The sequence below is a fragment of the Syzygium oleosum genome, unplaced genomic scaffold (assembly GCF_021117445.2).
Source record: "Syzygium oleosum isolate NSW1041296 unplaced genomic scaffold, Sole_v2.1 Sole_v2.25, whole genome shotgun sequence".
Taxonomy (NCBI): Eukaryota; Viridiplantae; Streptophyta; class Magnoliopsida; order Myrtales; family Myrtaceae; genus Syzygium; species Syzygium oleosum.
The window spans coordinates 316,216-326,754 of record NW_026607509.1 but is presented as its reverse complement, the minus strand read 5'-3'; the positions used below and the strand labels follow the sequence as shown (position 1 = coordinate 326,754).

At 41.3% G+C, this 10,539-nt stretch overlaps 2 protein-coding genes across 3 annotated transcripts; both read left to right on the top strand.

Annotated features, from left to right (window-relative positions):
- Window positions 1-645: 645 nt before the first annotated feature.
- On the top strand, window positions 646-6,327 carry LOC115674592 (N-acetylglucosaminyl-phosphatidylinositol biosynthetic protein gpi1). 2 transcript variants are annotated; one of them, XM_056303010.1, is made up of 10 exons: window positions 646-901; window positions 1,500-1,700; window positions 2,104-2,406; window positions 2,497-2,637; window positions 2,714-2,823; window positions 2,900-3,121; window positions 3,734-4,225; window positions 5,403-5,836; window positions 5,928-6,016; window positions 6,111-6,327. In XM_056303010.1, the coding sequence occupies exons 2-10, from the start codon at window positions 1,530-1,532 to the stop codon at window positions 6,171-6,173; spliced, it is 2,025 nt and encodes a 674-aa protein (XP_056158985.1). In that variant the 5' UTR covers window positions 646-901; window positions 1,500-1,529; the 3' UTR covers window positions 6,174-6,327. The 2 variants fall into 2 exon arrangements, with proteins under 2 accessions (XP_056158985.1, XP_030452882.1); XM_030597022.2 differs by having other exon boundaries at window positions 5,923-6,016.
- Window positions 6,328-8,269: 1,942 nt separating this feature from the next.
- LOC115674595 (protein GAST1) lies at window positions 8,270-9,802 on the top strand. Its single transcript, XM_030597026.2, has 4 exons — window positions 8,270-8,508; window positions 8,948-9,007; window positions 9,109-9,142; window positions 9,299-9,802. Exons 1-4 carry the CDS (start codon window positions 8,440-8,442, stop codon window positions 9,478-9,480), a joined length of 345 nt encoding a protein of 114 aa, XP_030452886.1. The 5' UTR covers window positions 8,270-8,439; the 3' UTR covers window positions 9,481-9,802.
- Window positions 9,803-10,539: the final 737 nt, after the last annotated feature.

Below are 10,539 nucleotides of genomic sequence, written 5' to 3'. Positions count from 1 at the left end.
TTGTTTTATTTAGTTATGTTTTTTTTTTTAATCTCCGAGAGCTCCTTGTTCGGAAACAGTAAACCCTCCGGTTCAATTGACATTTTTTTTTTCAAGAAAAGTTTAAGTTTTTATCGGTCAATATTTAGCGGCTCGCGATGACTCTAAACGCCCAAAAAAGTGAAAAAAAGAGAGTCAAATTAGAGACCGCTTATATCGAAGAAATTCTGGGTACAAGACGAACCGACTAAGTCTCTGTTTGTTTCGTGAAAAATATTTTCTTAAAAATGATCGCCTATATCTCATACAAAAATGAATTAACAGAAAAATATCTTCATCGTCTACGGAAAATATTTGGACATAAATTACTGACGATAATGAAAATAAATTTTTCATTGATTAATTATTTTAAATGATACAAACAAATCATTTTATGGAAAATATTTTTCAAATTATGAATTTTTCACGAAGCAAAGGTACTCAGTCGGTTAATCGCTTTTGCGTTGAGACCCACTAGAAGCGAACAGCCCAGATCTGCGGTCTCACGGCCGTGAAAGCTGCATTTGCATGGGCCTTTACTCACACGGCCCATCAACGGCCCATCACACGGCCCACATCCATCACCTCGCGAAACCTCCCATTTCTCTCTCCGTCTCTCGTCGTCTCCTCCTTCGCGAGCTGCTCTACAGCGTCCATGCGAGATCCGCCATCCCGACCTGGAAGATCGCCGGCCGCCGTCGTTCTTCTCTCGCGCTCGCGTCGCGCTCGTAGCAGGGCAGCGGATGAGCTAGGAGCGCTTCGATTCCTCGTTCGTTCGTTCGTTCGATTTCGCGGTCGCCCGCTGAGGATTCCGTACGAGATTGCTCGCGAGGCTCGCGGCATTGGTTCGATTTCTCTCCTCGCGGACGATCGAAACTGAAGAGTGAGTCAGTTTCTTCTGTTTCGACTTGCGCGTAGCTCAAGCTCGCTTGATTTCTCCGTCAATTCCATTGAGCGTCGTTTGACGATTTCTTCAGAAATTGCCGCGTGCTAATCATCCGTGATATCTCGCCGTTGGTTTTAGCAGTTTGAGTGGGATGATGGTAATTAGTATTGCCATTTTTCTTTTGAGGACATCAGCTCTTCGATTCTTTCCCGTGATTGGAATAGTAAAATAATCACAACCAGAGCCGAATGCCAATTCCCAAATTTCATTATGTCGCAAAAGCACAACGCACTTTTCATTGCCATTGGAAAAGATGCGACCTGCATTAAGCCCATTTGGGGTTTTAGACATTGAACATGAATATGTTGTGTACCCTTTGCTTGAAAAATCGATTCGGCGGTATCTGTTTGCTTTTTTGCTTCGAAGGAGCTATGGGTTTGCGGCTCCATCAGACGAGATCCACGAGAATTTCTCAGTTTGCTTTTTTCATTTGAATTTATTTGTTGTAGTCTAAGGAAAGTTCGAGCCTTGCAACCGGGCAAGCTTACCGAGACACCCTTTGTAACTTGTGCAGAACTTCTCTAACTGTTTGCAGGGGATGAGCTCGCGATCATGACTTGAAAAAATGAGAAGAAATTTGAAAATTTGGTGGCCCAAGCAGCACCTTTTAACTCAACCATCATCGCATGACATCTTGTTTGGGTGGTTTGTGTCATCCTCTCCAGCTTCTGTGGATATTGTAATAGCTCTCAGCATCAATGAGACCTTATTGTCTCATTTATCACCGGGTCTTGAGGTAAAAAGCTACAAATCTCGTCGGCTGTCGTTTTGCTGCTAGAGTCATCGAGCTTTTGTCGTGATTGGCTATAATTCTCTCTCTTTTGATGATTTTGGCGTACTTTATTGGTGCTACCTTAATCTGCTTCTTTAATATCTTTAAACTGCCCCAATGAATTTTGTATATATTCGAATTAGCATTAGAAGTTAGTCAGGTAGGCTTCTTGGCATCTGCTTCAGTTGCAGGATGTGCCCTGGGGCAGGCTTCACAAGTTTTCATCTCATTACGCTTTTAGTTTTTACTCTTTAGGGTTCTATGATATTTTCTTCGGCAAAGTTTGAAGTGATTGTTCTTGCAAATTTTCTTTCTCTACTTGGCAGAACAGATATGCTTCATTTTAAACATTTATAATCTGCTCCAGGAAACCCTTCAAGATACAAATCGGGACATGCCTGTAAATTTAAAGGATAAAGCTGCGTTCTGTGTCTTGGGTCTGTCTGCTGCTGACCCAAGTAAAGGCAGCAAAAAGAAAAGGGATCAAGGCTGTGGCTGCTACAGGATTACTGAACCAGTTGAATCATGTAGGCAACTTGCTGTAGGAAGCAATAGTTGGATCCAGCTAATGCATAATTCTTGCTCAGGCTATCAGGGAGAGAACTTATGGCTCCCCGAAGTGCATCATATTCACTGGAAGGGGGAAGTAGTATATCACTGCGATGTGCACGTATGTAAGTTATGATTACTTCCACTTTTGCTTCTAGTCCAAAGCTTTTTATCGATATTCCATTCCTTAACTTTATTCTGAAAAATCCAGATTATAGTTTATGAAACTCCAAGGCATGGAGCACACCATTTCGCTCTTAGTTATCCACACTATCCTGGTCAAGTAAAAGTTCCTATGAAGAAGCCCAAGTGGATTGAAGAGCTTCATCAAAAACATTCTCAAGTTGACCTGGTATTTCAATAGCAGACTTTAATACTGCAGCCGTTATCAGCCTCTTGTTGACTGGTTTTTTTGTCCTTAAATGTAGAGTACAGCAATTCTTGCAATCAACAGTTCTAGAGCTGCTTCTGCTACATTATACAAGAAGACATGTTCTGGGCCAGAACGATCTGTCTCTCATTCTATCCTTATTTGGATGTATGATTCTTAGTATTGTTTCGTTGAACCCATTTCCTTTTTCTGAATTCTGATGACACGAACTTTGGCCTTTCAGGTTTTATGCCTTCATATGGCATGCATTGGCCATATTGGCAGCTTCGTTATCCACTCTTTTCTACATCATTATCCAGAATTGTCATCACATTATGAGGTGGGGATCACAGTCGTGGATGTACAAAGTATCTTCACAGGTGTTCCCGACTGCGTGGTCTAACATCAAAATTAGGTCTTGTCAATATCTATATTGGCCTGTCTTCCTGCAGAATAGTGGCCTCAGGTAATAAAAGACTCCTTGAATAATTACTTTTCCGCTCATCAAGAGTTTCAACTAAGACGCTGCATAAGTTGGCTTTATTTTGACAGAGGTTGTTTAAATTCCAATACTTCCGTTCCACTAAACTCTTTCTTGAAAGTTCAGGGCAGAAATGATCTCGATGCTTTTACTGAAAGCCTCGCTTCAGGGAGAATTCTGTTCCATTTTGACTCATTTATAGAAGATCTTAGGGACAACTGTGGATCGGTCAGTTGTCATGCAGTAGTGAACAGTGAGCCTGAGCCTCTCAGGCCTCATCTTGTTGAGCAAATTGCTTTGAACTTTTTAGTTGATAATAATTTAGAAGGTCTTGTGCCAGCAATTCTTCCTTTTCTTTCTTTCTTTGTGGTTCTTTTCCCTCTTCCTCTTTTTGGGGTGGTGGGAGGGTGGGATGTGGTTCAGATAGATAATGCCTATGCCTATGCCTACTCTAGATGGAGTGTGTTTATGATATTGTCTCCTTTGTGAGCTTATGCTATTGTCTCCCTTGTGATATTGTTGACTTTGGAATCATTAGATATTACTTTTTAGGACTTGGGCTTTTTTCTCACCTTAATCACAATCCTCCTCTAATAGGTCTCAATCCAGTGTAGAGTTCGCTGAGAAAGCTGCATTGCGGAAGCATTCCATTTGGTCAAATATAGCCATTGATGTGCTCCTCGGAAACTTAATTGGGTTGTCCTTACTATATCATGCGGAACTGGTTAGCTTGTGGTTTCTGAATTCTGTGGAGGGCCTAAATAATTATCTGCGCATGGGATCTGTGTGGTTAATGGGAGTCCCTGCAGGATTTAAATTGAATACAGAATTAGCAGCCATCCTTGGCGCTACGTCTCTTAATGTCATACAAATTTGGTCTACCCTTTGGGTTTTTGTGGGCTTCTTTCTGATGAACATAGTCAGAGGAATCGCTATAGTAGGGATGCTTTTTGGGGCTACTGTTATTGCCGCACTGATGGTAGACATGATCGGGGCGGCAACTTTACACATATCAGCTCTACATTCATTGATAGCTTGTCTTCATGCTTCACAGACACAGGCACTGGCTGCTTTATGGCGCCTGTTTAGGTAATGCTTTCTAGTTTCTTCTTTGGTGTAAATACAGCGTTTCGGTGTAATAGGAAAATTTACTGCAACATGCATCAGCAGCTTTTATGTTAACTAGACAGTGTGCGTAGTTGACATTTCATTTTTTGGGTTAATTTTGCTTGAGCTGTCGATCGAGTGGTGAGTGGCTGTTACGCTCCTGCTATACTTTATTGGCCCATTAGGATAAGTCAAGTTTTAGCCTGTAGCTGTGTTGCTCTGCACTTTGATACATCCAACATTCTACAATATATCATCTTCATTTATACTAAACACAGTTACTGGATGATGCTGATTGATTCTACTGTCTGGAGAAACAACTAACTCTACTGCATTGCTTTTCTCTTTCTGAAGTCGGGATGGTTCTCTGCCAATCAAGTTCTTTGTTGCCTCCATTTTTTTCTTCTCCAATTTTCTGCAATATACATAACATTGTCTGTGTCATAGTCAAGTATTTGGGACTTTCATATACATAAAGGTTGTCCTTTGCCTATTTGGCTTATAAATGATGGATGTTTTGTTCCCTAATGCAACATATAATCTCAATCTAATGGTGAACTAATTAGTGCTTGAAATGACATCTCTTTTAATTCATGACGAAGTGTTGAGGGAGGGTGAGCTTATGGTGAAGAACCTATAAGATGATCTTGCATGAGAGTTACCTAGTCCTATATCCACTGGATTGAATCCTGGAACCGCTTACTAATACTCATGATCCTGCTGGCTGCAGCTCCTTCTACAAATCATGATACTTACTTGATGCGGATGTTTTGCTGCTTAAAGCAACTTGTTGAAATTATTTTTCCAAATTTTATATCTAAATAAGTTTCATAGACTTTTTTGACAATATTTTCATGAAAATGTGTACCAGCCATTTATTTAACCTCATGAGGTGCTAATTTCTCAACAGGAAGATAACCTTTTTCAAACAGTGAGGAAGGGTATGAATGTAGTTATGGTATAAACTGGTGTGGTCCATCTTGTGAGCTAGGTCTTAATTTCTATTTTCAGTTTTAGTGGGGATCTTATGAACTATTTGGTGCCTTCTTGAGTATTTTGGACAAACTAAAATAATTCTTTCATGTGAATTGTGTGATGTTAATCATTACTTTTCTATTATCGTCTTAAATTATTGATGGAGTCTCTGAATTTTCTGCAGGGGTCAAAAGTTGAATCCTCTTCGCATGAGATTAGATAGCTACGATTACACTGTCGAGCAACACGTTGTTGGATCACTTCTGTTTACTCCCCTTCTACTTCTGTTGCCAACCACCTGTGTCTTTTATATATTCTTCACCATTGTGAATACATCTATCAGAGTTACTCGTGTGCTAATTGAAGTTTTAATATCTATTATTCATGAGACACCTTATGTCAAAGTTCTCCTTTGGTTGGTGAGACCAACCAGATTTCCTGCTGGTATATGGTTTGAAATTGCTTCCTGTAAATATAACGGCGTACATCCCATGGAAAGATCTATTTGCGGTGGCAATGGCATACATCCAGATTTTGAGAATGCACTCAGGAAAACAGAGAAATACAAAAGGTCTACTGCCCTGGTTTCATTTCTACACGTCAGTGTTCCAAGCATTGGTAAGATTCTCAGATCCTTGAACATCCATATCTTCAATGTATCAGTAGTAACTATAAATCAATACCTATGGGATACTTTGTTGCAGGACAGATAATCTTACCTCATTACAAGAAAGTCTTTACTGGTGTCTCCGCATCACTTGTTGCAGAGTCTGCGTATGGAGTTCTCACTGGAAAAAAGTCGGTAGAATTTTGTCCTCTGTCGACTTGATTAATGCTGTTATTGGTGAAATATGATGCGATCTCTCTCTCTTTCTCTCACTCTCTCTCTCAGGATTTCATATGGCCTGATTTCTCATCTTCCATCAACTCTCCCATGGATGCATATACCGGTTAAAGAGTACTGGCAACTCTGCCATAAATCAATTCTTTCACACTTGGGAGACCAAAGATGTTTTTAGCCTTAGGTTTTTTTAATTCTAGCTGACCTCATTGACGGCCCATATTTTTCCCCATATTGCTGAGAGCAACTTACTGCTTGCTTATTGATCGCTTGAAGTCCGCGAGTACTTCAGCAGCCTCATACTCCTTTTGGGCTGGCTCCTGGCTAGGCAACTTTTGTAGGTTTAGCTTGCCATTTTGGTCTTAGTTAAAATCAAGAAATATTTCTTGACTAAGACAGAATGCATATTTCTTGATTTTAACTTTTGTAGTTTAACTTTTGGTCTTGTCGCTTCAGGTGGTTTTATACTACAATGGTGTGGCTAGACCAAGACAGAATGCATATTTCTTGATTTTGGCATGGGTAGTTCACTGGAATTTACTACTTCTACACCCTAGTCCTAGGTCGCCCTAATTAATATTGGAATATATGAATGGCCCTCTAAGTTTTGGTATTTGTGCAATTTGTTCCTCGGAAGTTTCTTTTTATGCAATCAATCCTTCCATTAGCAGCCATTAGTAACGTGGTATTCGTGTGGCATTACTGAGAGGCCAGGGAGAGCGTCGCCTTGGCTGCGATTGAGGTGATTGTAACGCAGGTTGAGACTGAAACGATCACAAGCGAGGGTCGCAAATGAGGATCCCGACCCTTTCAAAAAGAGCGCAAGCTCATCGTAACGCGATTGCCATTTAGCATGAAAACGCGGAAGAGTGTTCCGGTGTGTCTATGATGCCCCGACCCTGGGGCTCTCGAAGTCGGGGGCCGTTTGTAAATCCGTGAATTAGAGTCAGTAAACCGAGCAATGCTCGCATGCTCAGAAATCTTTCCCCAGCAATGCTCATGAGACCAACTCTCTCTCTCTCTCTCTCACGCACGCGCACAGACTTCCAAGACTGACAAACGAAAGATGGAGTCAAGAAGAAGTACAAAATAGAAATTTGTATGAAGCAACAGAGGGTCACGGGAGTTGAATTATCCAGGCAACACAGAAAGCTCCACAAGTGCTAAAATAGTACATGGCCACAGATTGCCACCTTCTGCATGTCGACACAGAGAGAGAGAGAGAGGGAGGGCATACTTTTTGACAGGTGAGTGTCCAGTTGGTTCTAACTCATTTCACATTCTGACGTTGGGATGTGGTAGTTATCTGTTGGGCTTGAATGCAAGACAAGGTATATCTGTCGTGTGACGTAGAATTCCCGTGATATGCTTATATACAACGTCTCATTTTATAAAATATGCATTATTTTCTTTCAATGCCAAATAATCGAATCTCTTATTTAATTAACGATATCATATCAATATGTCACGTGATATAAGCGTTACATTACATGATTTTTTTTTATTAGCGGACCCATGTTAACATAACAGCATGAAAGAGATACATGTGAATGCTCACATGTGATTATGAGGGCCCACCTTTTGTTTGCAATCGACCCTATTTCACATGGGTGAGAATCGATTGATCATGGGGAAGCCTTGGGAAGGGACCAACTCTAGCCTCTCTATGGTTAAAGGAACTTGACAAAACTTGGCCTCCCCTAACTTGAAAAGAATCAAATCTTGGCGTGTCATTGATTCTAATGAATTTCGTCTAACCCTCATCTGGGTAAATACATGCATAGCATAATAATGGGCTTACTAAGGGGTCATAGATACTCAATCTTCACGAGATCGAACTCGAATACTTAAGCTAAGTTTTCCCGAATCATAATTCCAGTGCGCTAAGCAAAGAAGCTGAGTATAAGCTTATAAAATTGACCATGCAAACATCAAGAGAGAAGATTTTCTTGATCAAGCTCATGTTGAAAGAAGTGTTCCAATCTCTTAATTAGTCCTTTGTCATGTCATTCACTTGTATGCCCAAAAAGAAAGCCAAAGGGTGGGGGATCATTGAGGGCGAATTCACACGATTTAAGTTGGCTCCACCTTCACTTTCCTCGCAACTTGGCCTGTTTGTTCTTTTTGGGAGAGAGAGAGAGAGGACAAGAGCCGGCATCAACAAATCATCAACTTCTTGCTATTAAATAAAACACTATTGACATTGCGTCATCATCTTCGATTCATGCAAAAAGGACACACTTCACATTCTGAATAAGGACAGTATCTCCCAAGCTGTTCCTATAAAAAAAAAGCTCTAACACTCTCAAATCCCAACCAGGTCATTCCACAATCACAAAGACCTCTCTCTCTCTCTCTCTCTCTCACAACCAGGAAGAACATGGCAAGGAAGCTTGGCATTGCTATGCTGTCCCTCTTCGTGATGCTCCTTCTAGTACCAGAAAACCATGTAAGCTTCGGCTTTATCGAGCGCTCCCCAATCATCCCTCACACATTTCCGGTGTCACTCATTCATGCATGCACATCCATGTTCGCATTCTCAGCACTTCATTTTTTTTTTCCGGTGATCATGAAGCACGTATTCACTCAAGACATATACACATATAGTCGAACACACACTTAAAGGCTAGTTATAGCGGTTACCGGTCAAAGAATTTTTACAAGTCGCAGATTTATTAGATGGCCAGCTTGATGCACAATGCATAGCATGTTGATGAACTGTGGAGTTGAATGTAACGTGTAGGATCGACCATGTATCAAATGTATTTCGATTATTTCTGAAAATAGCATCACTCCTTGCTATATGGTGAGGTTTGAGGAAAAGAAGAAAATGAACCCCATTACATTTCTTTAGAATCGACTCAATTATACAGTTTCTCTGTTTCCAGGCGACGATTACGGAGGCTCCGTCGCCACAACCCGAGGCCACTCCGGGCCATCTGCCCCCGGTGCGATAATTGTTGTTATATGATTGCCTTTTCTTTTTCTATCTTGAATATTGAATTCTGATATATATTCTCCTCTCTTGATCTTCTTCTTCTTCTTTCAGTATGGTGCCAGGGAAGGCAGTCTTAAGCCCCAAGGTAAGAGATTACACACAATCTCGCCGTGAAATGGAACTGAACGTACAGCTAATGATGAGACACTATTTATTAGAAGCAAGAATTCGAAAGATGAATTACATATCGAGTTTTACAAATGTTCTTATTACTAATAATCAACTGATTATCTTTAAAAAGAGTGCGGACCGAGGTGCACGAAGAGATGCTCGAAGACGGCGTACAAGAAGCCATGCATGTTCTTTTGCCAAAAGTGCTGCGCCCAATGCCTGTGTGTGCCTCCAGGTACCTACGGAAACAAGCAACTCTGCCCTTGCTACAACAACTGGAAGACCAAGCGCGGTGGCCCCAAATGCCCCTGATCTTCTCTTCCTTTTCCCCTTTCAATCTCTCTACGACAATCGTACGAGCCCATTTGACGCCGCAGCAATTGCACTGTAACCGTGTCCCGAAGTGTTGTAGGTTCTATACTGTTTGGAACAGTTCTCTTGGAAGCTGCTGCTAAAACTATTGTGGAGGAGCTGTATGCTGTATAACCTCTGCTTTTATGTCACTCTCCCGGTTGATTCTACGTAATTCATTTTAACTACTTTTAATATATCAGAGTGGTCATTCAACCATCCTTGATGTACCAAGATGCGGAGAAAGCTCGGAAATGAATTAATTACCGGCCTATTATAAGTATTTTTTGCTGATATGCATATCATGATGGAGAGTGTATTTCGTATATCAATTAAACCGCGTGACGGTGACCTCTGGAAAAACAAGCCCATCGAAAGTAACAGGTTTTTGAAAAATGGATGACGTGAAATCGACTGAAATGCACAGTGATGCAGATAATGTGATAGGCCGTTCATACCACTCGAGCCGTGTAATGAGCACATAAAATACTTTCTCTTCGAGACGAGAAACATGGATAAAAGGAGGACCTGGTGGGCTTCTTGGCCCAACCTCAATTCTTTCTGGAGGTTACTGATATTTCCATCCGTTTCACTTGAGATCATTCAGCTTCCACTAGAGATGGCATGGAAGAGTAGTATCAACAGTCCATGCTCGTTTTCTGTTGCTTTAGATGCCATGTACCGGGGTCTGGGGTTGCGAGTGATCCCTGCGCGCGAAGCTGTAGGCAACGCCTCCTGGACGAGCTCTAATCTCGTCACCGGCTGCAAATTTAGGAAAACTGAGTAATCAATGGACCTACTCAACGGGCAAGCTTGAGATAGGACACGGACCACTTTCCATACACAGGTCTGGTGGTTGGTGCGAGCCTGCGTTTCCTAGGCCTAAACAAAGAAAACGAAAAGAAAAACCGTTGGACCTAACGACCAAGCCTGTCCCTTCCTGGCAAAGTTATAAAAATTTAATCAGTCAAGCAATTAAGTGCCAACTACCACAAAACATCAGCATAGACACAGCTTGAA

Excerpts from the sequence above, each read along its gene's own strand:
- LOC115674592 (XM_030597022.2), top strand. The coding sequence starts at position 1,530 with ATGAGAAGAAATTTGAAAATTTGGTGGCCCAAGCAGCACCTTTTAACT. Across the intron at positions 2,824-2,899 it reads CATTCTATCCTTATTTGGAT|GTTTTATGCCTTCATATGGC; the intron begins GTATGATTCTTA and ends TTGGCCTTTCAG. Across the intron at positions 6,017-6,110 it reads GGAGTTCTCACTGGAAAAAA|GATTTCATATGGCCTGATTT; the intron begins GTCGGTAGAATT and ends TCTCTCTCTCAG.
- LOC115674595 (XM_030597026.2), top strand. The coding sequence starts at position 8,440 with ATGGCAAGGAAGCTTGGCATTGCTATGCTGTCCCTCTTCGTGATGCTC. Across the intron at positions 8,509-8,947 it reads TTCTAGTACCAGAAAACCAT|GCGACGATTACGGAGGCTCC; the intron begins GTAAGCTTCGGC and ends CTCTGTTTCCAG. Across the intron at positions 9,008-9,108 it reads CTCCGGGCCATCTGCCCCCG|TATGGTGCCAGGGAAGGCAG; the intron begins GTGCGATAATTG and ends TTCTTCTTTCAG.